At 39.1% G+C, this 12703-nt stretch overlaps 1 protein-coding gene across 1 annotated transcript in view; it reads right to left on the bottom strand.

Annotated features, from left to right (window-relative positions):
- Top6bl (TOP6B like initiator of meiotic double strand breaks) overlaps nucleotides 1–12703 on the bottom strand; it is a 108565-nt gene that overhangs the window by 27424 nt on the left and 68438 nt on the right. Inside the window, 3 exon segments of the mRNA XM_057778701.1 lie at nucleotides 558–629; nucleotides 938–993; nucleotides 4109–4192. Of these exon segments, the coding sequence (XP_057634684.1) occupies nucleotides 558–629; nucleotides 938–993; nucleotides 4109–4192 (212 nt within the window).

Genomic DNA, 12703 nt, shown 5'->3' with positions numbered 1-12703 from the left:
AGACAAATTTGACTTTTTTCTTCAAGAAATTATTTAATGGGCATTAAAAATTCCTTAATTGCTCAGGATACACATAGCCCTATGACTTGCCATGTCATCTTATCTACATAAGATCAGAAAAATTAGCATTGCAAAGACTATTATCATGGCTCCTGTTTATGTTGTCTCTCATGATAGTTGCTTATTCTCAAATTGTATTTTCTCCAATACAATTATACTCTACGGTTTCAAGTGTATGTTTCCAAACATTCAAAGTCCAGCCCTGTGTGTGACGACTGTGAGCAAATGGTCTAAAACTGACCCCGTGACCCCTGAGAGTCTGCTTCTGTGCACACTGTACTTTCCTCTGCGTAGGTCTGAGGTCACTGTTAAGTCAGAACAATGAGAAAAATTAAACTCTCACCCTCTCCAACAAAGAAGGCGGTGGATTTGTTTCCCCCCACAGTTCTCTTCTAAACAAAAGAAATACAAGCAAAGAAGAGAGAAGAGGCGGGGAATTGCAGGAGAGGAGGAGAGAGAAGAAAGGAAAAGGCATGGAGATCATTTCTAGCTTCTACCTCACATAATGCTGAAAGCCCACAACAAGAGTGATGCCATTGGACAGTCTTGAAATAGGCTCGTTCTCTGCCCTGCAAAACAAAGAAAAAAGTCATCTTTCAAATTAGTCTCTAGTTGGCTCATGACACTACCACCCAGAGATCGCTGGAATTCAGCAACCAAAAACCAAAAGGAAAACCACAACTTTTATGCTCATTCCCCCAGTGAAAGGGAGAAATATGTAAGGGACGAACATATTTATTTGTTAAAAACTACTATGTGAGGGTCTCAGGATTAGTTTCAGGGAGATTTTGGACTAAGAAATCAAACTGTAAACCTGCTAGAAGCACAGGGCAATCATGCTTAAAAGTCATTCAGAGCCATAAAATCGTTTACAGACCCAAAGATCTCTGCAGAGAGGATCCCATTCACCGTCAAACTGAAATTAAACTTGAGCTGCAAAACAATAAATGAAGAGTAAGATTTCATTCTAGTCAAGGTTGAGATTAAAAAACGTCCACACAGAGAGCAGTAGAAACTACCAGAGAAGTGTTGCTGCTCACACACCCAACCTGCAGGACCAGAAGAGGCCTCAGTGGAGTGCAGGGATCCCAGGGAACCACCAGAAAAGGATTTAAAACCTCCCTCCTGCACAGAACAGACCCCCTGCTAACACTGAGGCTCAGAAACCAATGCCCATCACCCTGGCCCCCACAGCACCACACAGAACCTGCTGGAGTCAGAGGACTTATGAGTGCTTCCTTTTCAACTCAGCACAGCTGTGCAAGTAAGTCGCTCCACAAAGACTCTTCTTACTGCTGTTTCTTGCTCTTGCATGTATATCTTGGGACTGTTTGTTTTTGTTTGTATTGTTTAGTTTGGTTTTAGGATTGTTTATGCTTCTCACCCAGCTTACTCCAGGACATACCTTACTGTGCTCTTCACCTGCATCTCTTATGCTCCCTCCACCCCATCCCACGCCATTTCTCATCCTTACCCTTTCCTTGTACATCTTAACTGTAATCTTCCAAATATAAAAATTCCAACTTCCCCCTCCCAGCTACTTTATCTACATCAGTTATTTTCAAAATCTCATCCTTACTTCTTATCCTTACCCACCCTCCTTCTCTCCCACTTCTAATCTTTTGCAAATCAACTTTAAAATTTTTGAATTATCTGTATATATTCATTTTGGTGCAGTGCCACCTGAGGCCAGAGAGGGTGTCAGATCCCCTGGAGCTAGAGTTACAAATAGTTATGAGCCACCTGATATGAGCGCTAGGAACTGAACTCAGGTCCTCTTGCAAAAGCACATACTGCTCTTCGTTTTACAAAACATCAGAAGTGGGAAGGAAGACAATGTGTGCTTAACCACGGAACAATCTCTCTTGCTCCCAACTCATCATCTTACTAAAATCTGAGTAGGTTTCCATACCATATCTCTAGCAATTATGAAGTAAGGGAATACTGTTGTTAATTGGCTAGAATGGCATTTGCATAGCAATATAAAACAGCTGAGCTGTGGTTGCTCTTCTAGTTAAAATCCTAAGTATACAGAACTTACACCAGGTACCCTTGAGCTCCTGGACTGAGGTATTATTCTCTGAAGTATATATTGAACTCTATCACATCAGAGTCCTACTTGAAAATTGTGAACACTTCAACTGAAGCAATGTAGCTGATTAAAAATAAAAACAAGCAATGAAATAACACCAGATGATAAATCCTAATGCAGTAGCAAAGTAAGTAGAAATGACTAAGACATAATAACACCTCCAAAATTACTAATCCTATAAAATTCCATCTAAGGAAAGTGAGGTAGATGAGTTCCTAGACAGAACTCAAAAGAATGATTATAAGGGCTCAACGACACAACAGATGAATGAAATCAGGAAGGCAATGTATGATATAAAAGAGGGAACTCACAAAAAGACATACTCAAGAAAAACAAGCGGAAACACTAGAAAAAACCATAGTAAGTTAAATAAAAGAACTATGGAAAGTCTCTTTAATATAATAGGTCATGGAGAGAACAAAGTCTGTGCTTGAAGACAAAGTGGAGAAACTGGACCAATTCAATAGGACAAAGATAAGTAAGCGAAAATACCATCAGACAGATAGACACACAAATAAACCACATCAGAATAATAGTTAAGCAAGAGTAGAATAGGAAAAACAAGTACTACAAAATCAATAAAATGATAGGAATCAATACACACCTCTCATTAGTAACTCTGAATATTAATGGTCTCAATTTCCCCCCAAAAGGAAAAAACTAGTAGATTGGACCAATAACTAGGAATCATTTGTTTGTTGACTCCACAAACTTCATCTCAAAAAACAGCAACTTCACCCTTAAGTTGAAAATCAGGTGTTCCAAGTAAATGCACCTAGGAAACAGGCAGATGTTACTCTTCTAATACCTGACCAAACAGATTTCAAACAAAAATTAGTGAGAAAAAACACACGAGGTCACTGATTAAGGAAAAAAAAATCTGTCAAGAGAATATAACATTTTAAACTTATATGCTCCAAATACAGGTGCACACGATTTCATAAAACAAAATGTAACTAGATGTAAAATCACAAATTAATAGTAGTGGGTACCTTCAATACTCTTACAATAGATAGGCAATCTAAACAAAATAATAGATAATCTGAGCCAAATAACATCATAGATAATGAACTTAACAGAGAGCTACAGAATATTCAATTCCCCAAATTGCAGGAACTTTCTCTAAAAAACAACATAGGTTAGGACACAAAGTCTTAAATACAGGAAAACTGAGCTAATTCCTTGTGTTCTATCTGATTGCAATGGACTAACACTACACCCCTACAACAGGGAAAACCCTAGAACACATATAGACTCATGGAGAGCAAACAACACACTACTGAATGATGAGTGGCCTTACAATAAGGAAATAAAGACGTTCCTCGAAACAAATGAAAATGAACACATCATACTGAGATGAGTGGGACTGCAGTCCTAAGAGAAGTTTAAAGCTCCACGCGACTACAGTAAGAAATCAGAATGATCTCAAGTGACTTAACAGACAAAGAACAAGTCCCAAGTCAGCAGAAGTCACTTATAATCAGGGCAGACATTAACTACATGAAAATCAAAAAATATACATAGTTGGAATTTTGAGAAGATAAACAAGATATAAAGTCCTAGCCAAACTAACCAACAGAAAAGACTCAGATGAATAAGACTAGAGATAAAAAAGGAACCACTACAACAGATGGCTATACAATTTAGAGAATCATTAGGTCTTATCTAAATATATATATATATATATATATATATATATATATATATTCCTCTAAACTAGAAAATTTCAAGCTCATGATCAACCAATATTAAACCAAGGTGAGACTGGCATGGGGGTGCACACCTCTGATCCCATATTCAGGAGGCAAAAGCAGGCAGACCTTTGAGTTCTAGGCCAGCCTGGTCTCCATAGCAAAATCTAGACGAGCCAGGGCTACTCAGTGAGTTTCTTGTTTTGTTTTTGATTTAAAGAAACTACAGATAAATTGATACTATTTAAAGAATATATAACTTCACCTTGTGATGAACTATGATGATTTTTCGTAAAAAACGCTTTATAATCAGACAGCCTTTCATCAAACTTCGAGGATTTTCATCAACCTGTAACAATAAACACAGCCTGTAACTCCACATATGTAAACTCAACAGCACAAATAAGTTAAATAGGCATTTCTTCCTATAAGAGTAAATATTCAAGCAGGCGGATCTCTGTGAGTTCGAGACCAGCCTGGTCTACAGAGCTAGTTCCAGGACAGGCTCCAAAACCACAGAGAAACCCTGTCTCAAAAAAACAAAAACAACAACAACAAAAAAAAAAAAATAAAATAAAGAGTAAATATTCAGGATATCCCAGCCCAAAACTCCAGTGGAAGGACCTGCTCCACCAGAGGCCAAGCTGGCAGCCAGAACTCCAGGCAAGTGCCCCCTCTACTTTCTCAGTGCCTGCCCAGCCCACCCAGAATTAGTCCTCCCCTCCTTGTTAACATATCCTGATCTCCAGAAGACCCTCAGCTGGACCAAAGGACACAATGGCTGCCAGAACTTCAGCCCCAATTCAGGTGGAAAATCCCTACTTGACCAGAGGCCACTGCAGCCATCAGAAGTCAAACCCCCAACTTGGATGGAGATTGACCTACTCAACCACAGGCCACTCCAGCCAGAAGACCAGAGAGGAAACAGAAACCAAGGGAACAAAACACCCATTCAACAAAGGCAAACTCAGAAATTGGTACCTAGACCTATAATCACCCCAAACCCAGATGCCTAGATGCCAGTGTAAGAACACAATTAACAACAGCCAGGGCATTAGCCACCACCAGAGAGCCCTGTTATCCTACTACAGCAAGCCCTGAGTATTCCAACACAGTTAAAGCACAAAGAAGCAACATTAAAGCCAACTTTATGGCCAAGTGGTGGTGATACACGCTTTAATCCTAGCACTGGGAGGTAGAGGCAGGCGAATCTCTGTGGGTTCGAGGCCAGCCTGGGGTACAGGCTGGGTACTAGGACAGGCTCCAAAGCCACAGAGAAACCCTGTCTCGAACTACCCCCAAACCCCAAAACAACAACAAAAAGCTTTATGAAGATGATAAAAGTCCTTAAAGAAATTAATAAATCTCTTTAAAAATTGAGGGAAAACCAAAAAATTAGAGGAAATGAATAAATACCTTCAAGATAATCAAGAAAAAAAAAACAGTTGAAGGAAACAAATAAAACTGTTTAAGACCTGAAACTGGAAATAGAAGCAATAAAGAAAACACAAACAGGGAATTCTGGAAATGGAAAATCTAGGTAAGTGAAGAAAAATTACAGACATTATCACATACCACAGCAAACACCACCAACAGAATAACAAGAGATGGAAGAGAGAGCTCAGGCATTAAAGATACGATAGAAAAAATAGATACATCAATCAAATAAAATGTTAAATCTAAAATAATCCTGACATAAAAATTCCAGCAAATCTGGGACACTATTAAAAGACTAAACCCAAGAATAGTAGGAATGGAAGGAGAAAAATTCCAGCTCAAAGGCCAAAAAAATATTTTTAATAAAATCATAGAAGAAAATTTTCCTAAAGAAGGACATGCCTATGAAAGTACAAGAAACTTACAGAACACCAAATCAATTGGACCAGAAAAGAAAATTCCCATTGCTACATAATAATCAAAACACTAAACATACAGAACAAAGAAAGAGTATTAAAATCTACAAGGGAAAAAAGGCCAAGTAACATATAAGGGCAAACCTATTAGTATTATCCTGACTTCTCAATGGAGACTCTAAGAGCTAGAAGGGCCTGGACATCTGCCAGACTATAAGAGACTACAGATACCAGCCCAAACTACTATACCCAGGAAAACTTCCAGTCACCACAGATGAAGAGAACAAGACATTCTATGATACAGTCAAATTTAAACAATATCTAGTCACAAATCCAGTTCTACATAAGGTACTAGAAGGAAAACCTGGGCCCAAGGAGGTTAACCACACCCATGAAAACACAGGAAATAAATAATCTCACGCCAACAAAACCAAAATGATGGGGGAAGGCCTTCTGTATATGTGTTGCTTTTATTGGTTAATGAATAAAGAAACTACTTAGAGCCTATAGCAGGGCAGAACAGAGCTAGGCAGGGAAAACTGAACTGAATGATGGAAGAGAGGAGGTGGGGTCAGAGAGAAACCTTGCAACCCCGCCGGAGACTGACGCTGGATGAAAACTTGCCGGTAAGCCACAGCCACTTGGCAATACACAGGTTAATAGATATGGGTTAAATTAAGATGTAAGAGTTATTCAATAAGAAGCTAGAGCTAAAAAGGCCAAGCAGTGATTTAATTAATACAGTTTCTGAGTGATTATTTCGGGAGTCTGGGCAGCCAGGAACAAACAAGCATTTTCCTACAACACCAAAAGACGGGAAGCATATGTGCTCATGTGCACACACAGACACACACACCCACAGACACACACACATACATACACACACACATACAGACACACACATACACACAATCACCACCATCCCACTATCAAGGAAATAACAGAAATTAACAATCATCACTGATTATTGATATTTCTCAGTATCAATGAACTCAATTCTGTAGCACAAAAATAAAAACCCAGAGACAAATATTGGGGTTCACGCTGAAGATCAGAAGAGCAAAGCAGCCAACTACTAGAGAGACCTCTTACCTCTACCAGATCTTCAGACTGAAAGTTGAGAGCCAGTCTCCATGAATCCTCAGACTCCACACTACACTGAGTTCCTATCTCTCCCTCTTTATATTCCTCTCTGTGCCCAGCCACGTCATTCCTGTCTCCACCTCCTTAGTGCTGGGAGTGTGTGACTTCTGAACACTGGGATTAAAGGTGTGAACCCACCACCACCTGGATCTGTTTCTGGATCCATCTTGTACAGCACAGGGTAGTCTTGAACTTATAGAACTCTGCTTCTGTCTCCTGAGTCATCACTCCCTGGCCTGTATGACTGCTTTGCCCTCTGATCTTTAGGCAAGCTTTATTTATTAAAACACAAACAATATACCACTACACAATTCCCCAATAAAAAGACATAGACTAACAGAATGGATGTGAAAACAGGATCCATCTTGCATACAAGAAACACAACTCGATATCAAAGATAGACGTTACTGATGTGGATTCCCCTCGTATGCTGTGAATACCATTGGTTAATAAAGAAGCTGTTTTGGGGCTGTGATAGGGTAGAGCAGAGCTAGGTGGGAAAAACTAAACTGAATGCTGGATAAAGGAGGCAGAGTAAGGGAGAAGCCATGGAGCTGCCACCAGAGACACATATGCTGAAACCTTGCTGGTAGGCCACTTGCCTCGTGGTAAAATATAAAATAATGGAAATGGGTTAATTTTGGGAGTCTAGGCACCTGGGAAACAAACAAGCAGCTTCCTACAACACATTACCTCAGAGGAAAGGGTTAGAAAAATATTTTCCAAGCAAGTGGAAGCAAGTTGGTTTAGTCATTCTAATATCTAACAAAATGAACTTCAAACCAAAATTAATCAAAAGAGATGGGGAAGGAAAAATCTACCAAAATGATCTTTCAATTCTTAACATCTGTGCCCCAAATACAAGGGCACCCACATTTGTAAAGAAAACACCACTAAAGTTTAAATCACACATTGAGAATGGGAGACTTCAACACCCCATTCTCACTTATGAACAGGTCATCCAGACAAAAACTAAACAGAAAAATAATGGAGCTAACAAAAGTTATGAACCAAATGGGCCTACCAGACTCTACAGAACACGTCACCCATACAAAAGAACACACCTTCTTCTCATCACTCCATGGAGCATTCTCCAAAATTGACCACATATTTGGTCACAAAGCAAGTTTCAACAGATATAAGAAAACTGAAATATCTCCCTGCATCCCATCAGACCACCATAGGTTAAAGCTGTATTCTAACAACCACAAAAACAGGAAGCCCACAAATCATGGAAACTGAACAACTCTCTACTGAATGACTACTGGGTCAAGGAAGAAAGAAATACATAGAGACAGGGAGGGAGGGAGAGAGAGAAAGAAAAGAAAAAGAAAAGAGCCGGGCGATGATGGCGCACACCTTTAATCCCAGCACTCGGGAGGCAGAGACAGGCGGATCTCTGTGAGTTCGAGACCAGCCTGGTCTACAGAGCTAGTTCCAGGACAGGCTCCAAAGCCACAGAGAAACCCTGTCTCGAAAAACCAAAAAAAAAAAAAAAAAAGAAAAGAAAAGAAAGTGAGACTTCCTAGAAGTCAATGAAAACTAATACACAACATACCCAAACTTATGGCATTGAAAGTGGTGCTAAGAGGAAAGTTCATAGCACTAAGTGCCTACATAAAGAAACTAGAGTAATCTCATACTAGCAATTTAACAGCTCACCTGAAAGTGCTATGAAAAAAGTAAGCACACCCAAGAGTAGATGGCAGAAAATAATCAAACTGAGGACTGAAATCAATAAAATAGAAACAAAGAGAACAATACAAAGAATCAATGAAACAAAGAGTTGGTTCTTTGAGAAAATCAACAAGACAGACAAATCCTTATCCAAATTAACTAAAAGACAGAGACAGAATATCCAAATAAAGAAAATCAGAAATAAAAAGGGGACCATAACAGCAGACCCTGAGGAAATCCAAAGAATCATTAGGTCATACTTTAAAAACCATACTCTGGGAGGTGGGGGTGGATTGGGAGAAGTAGAGGAAGAGGAAACCTGCAGTTGGGATGTAATGTATGAGAGAAAAATTAAAGTTTTTTTGAAAAAGGAAAAACAAAACAAAAAACATGTATTCCACAAAATTGGAAATGGATAATTTTCTCAATAGATACCACTTACCAAAGTTAAATCAAGATCATATAAATAATTTAAACAAACTTATAACCCCTAATGAAATATAAGCAGTCATTGAAAGTCTTCCAACCAAAAAACAAAGAAAGAGAATTACAGACCAATTTCTCTCATGAACATTGATGTAAAAATACTCAATAAAATATTGCAAATCAAATCCAAGAACACATCAAATAGATCATCCACTATGATCAAGTGGGCTTTATCCCAGAGATGTAGGGATGGTTCCGTGTACAAAAGTCAATCAATGTAATCCATCATATAAACAAATTGAAAGAAACAAAAAAACACACGATCATCTCATTAGATGCTGAAAAAGCCTTTGACAAAATCCAACACTCCATGATAAAAGTCCTGGAGAGATTAGGGATTGAAAGGACATACCTAAACATAATAAGGGCAATTTACAAGGAGCTGATAGCCAACATTAAATCAAATGGAAATAAATTCAAAGCAATTTCAATAAATCAGGGATAAACCAGACATGGCTGTCTACTCTGTTCGTATATATTCAACATAATACTTGAAGTTATAGCTAGAGCAATAAGACAACTGAAGGAGATCAAGGGGATACAAATTGGAAAGGAAGAAATCAAATTGCTTTTTGCAGATTACATGAATATATATATATCGTGGTTTGAATAGGTATGCCCCCCCCCCCCAACAACTCATGTGTTTGAATGCTTGGTCCATAGGGTATGGCATTATTAGGAGGTATGGCCTTATTGGAGTAGGTGTGGCCTTGTTTGAGGAAGTGTGTCAATATGGAAGTGGGCTTTGAGATCTCATATATGTTCAAGCCATGCCCAGTGTGACAGTTCACTTCCTGTTGGCTGCATCCAGATCAAGATATAGAATACTCATCTGTCTCTTCAGCACCACGTCTGCGTGCATGCTGCCTTGCTTCCTGCCATGACGATAACGAACTAAGCCTCTGAAACTGTAAACCAGTCCTAATTAAATGTTTTCCTTTGTAAGAGTTGCCATGGTCATAATATCTCTTCACAGCAATAGAAACCCTAATACATAAGTGACCCCAAAAATTCTACCAGGGAACTTCTACAGCTGACAAACACTTTTAGTGAAGTGGCTGGATACAAGATTAAAAAAAAATCAGTAGCCTTTCTAAATACAAATGACAAAAGAACTGAGAAATCAGGGAAACAATACCCTTCACAATAACCACAAATAATATAAAATATCGTGGGGTAACTCTAACCAAGCAAGTGAAAGACTTGTGTGACAAGAACTTCAAGTCCTCAAAGAAAGAAACTGAAGAATATATCAGAAGATGGAAAATCTCCCACACTCATCAATCAGATGGACTAACATAGTAAAATGGCCATCCTACCAAAAGCCATCTACAGGTTGAACACAATCCCCATCAAAATTCCAACCCAATTCTTTACAGACCTTGAAAGAATAATACTTAACTTCATATGAAAAAAACAAAAAACTAAGGATAACTAAAACAATCCTTTACAATAAAAGAACTTCCAGAGGTATCACCATGTGTGATTTCAAGCTATACTACAAGGCTATAACAATAAAAGCCCTATAATATTAGCATGCGAACAGACAAGTTGATCAATGAAATTGAATCAAAGACCCAGATGTAAATCTACACACCTATGCACACCTGATTTTTGATAAAGAATCCAGAAATACACAAATGGTGCTGGTCTAACTTGTAGTCAGCATGTAGAAAAATACGAATAGATCTACAGAAGAATGCAAATAGATCCATGTCTATCACCCTGTAAAAACTCAAGTCCAAGTGGATCAACATAAAACCAGATGTACTGAACCTAATAGAGGAAAAAGTGGGTAATAGCCTTGAACACACTGCCACAGGAGACAACTTCCTGCATAGAACACCAACTGTGAAGGCACTAAGATCAACAACTATAAATGGGACTGAAATTGAAAAGCTTCTGTAAAGTAAAGGACACTATCAATAGGACAGAATGGCAGCCTACAGAATGGGAAAAGGTTTTCACCAACTCCACAAATAGTATACATAAAGAACTCAAGAAACTAGATATCAAAAAAGTAAGTAATCCAATTCAAAACTGGGGTACAAATCTAAACAGAGTTCTCAACAGAAGGATCTCAAATGGATAAGAAACAAAAAAATATTCAACACCTTGACCGTCAGGGAAATACAAATCAAAACTACTGAGATTTCATCTTACACCTGTCAGATGGCTAAAATAAAAAAAAAAAACAAGAGATACCTCATGCTGGTGAGGATATGGAGCAAGGGAAATCACTCCTTTATTACTGGTGGGAGCGCAAACTTATACAGCCACTATGGAAATCAACATGGTGGTTCCTCAGAAAATTGGGAATGGATATACCACAAGACCCAGCCATACCACTTTTGGGCATATACCCAAAGCATGCTCTATCCTACCACAAGGACACTTGCTTGACTATGTTCATAGCAGTTTTATTTATAATAGCCAGAAACTGGAAATAACCCTAGATGTCCCTCAAAGAATGAATAAAGAAAATGTGGTAATTTACACAATGGAGTATTACTCAGCTGTTAAAACCAATGATATCATGCTGGAGAGATGGCTCAGAGGTTAAGAGCATTGGTTACTCTTCCAGGGGTCCTGACTTCAACTTCCAACAATCACATGGTGACTCACAACCATCTATAATGAGGTCTGGTACCCTCTTCTGGTGTGCAGGCATAATGCAGACAGAACACTGTATACATAATAAATAAATAAATCTTAAAAAACACCAATGATATCATGAAATTTGCAGGCAAATGGATGGAACTAGAAAAAAATCATCCTAAATGAGGTACTCAAGATCCAAAAAAGACAAACATGGTATGTATTCATTTATAAGTGGACTCTAGCTGTTAAGTAAAGGATGATCATGCTACAATCCACAGACCCAGAGAGGCTAAATAACAAGGAGGGCTCAAAGGGGGAATGTACAATCTCCCTGAGAAGGGGAAATAGAATAGACTTTTCAGGTAGACTGGAGGCAGGCGAGGATGGAAGGAGCCAGGTGGGATCAGGCCTGTGGGGAGGGAGAGATGACTAGAACTGGGGGGTGATACAGAAACCTAGTGGAAACTCCCTGAAACCTAGAGTGACCCTAGCGAAGCTCCTCGTAAATACGGAGCCTAACCAGCCATCTTCTATAACCAGGCAAGACTCTCGGCAGTGGAAGTGGAACATCAACGCAGTCTCAAAACCTTCGACGTACAACCTGTTCTGCCTGTAAGGTGTACAAGGGTAATGGTGACACAGAACTTGGAGTGTCCAGTCAATGATTGGCACAACCTGACAGCCATGCCTGACACTGCCTGGATGGCTTGGAATCAGAGGCTGGGCAGTCCAGATACCCAAGACAGAACCAAACACTACTGGCAAAAAGAGTCAATAAAATTATTTCTAATGATATTCTGCTATACTCATAGATCAGTGCCTAGCCCAGCTGTCATCAGAGAGGCGTCATCCAGCAACTAATGGAAGCAGATGCAGAGATTCACAGCCAAACATTAGGGAGAATAAGGGGAACCCCACAGAAGAGAGGGAGGAAGGATTATAGGAGCCCAGAAGGGTCAAGGACATGTGAGAACACAACCCACAGAGTCAACTAATCAGGGTCAAGGTTTACAGGGACAGAAGCAACAATCACTGACCCTGTATGGGTTTGAGCGAAGTCTTCTATGTATATGTTATGGTTATATAGCTTGGTGTTCTTG

Source organism: Chionomys nivalis, chromosome 8 (genome assembly GCF_950005125.1).
Source record: "Chionomys nivalis chromosome 8, mChiNiv1.1, whole genome shotgun sequence".
Taxonomy (NCBI): domain Eukaryota; kingdom Metazoa; phylum Chordata; class Mammalia; order Rodentia; family Cricetidae; genus Chionomys; species Chionomys nivalis.
Note: the sequence above shows the minus strand (reverse complement) of the source record. Positions and strands in the feature narration are given on the sequence as shown.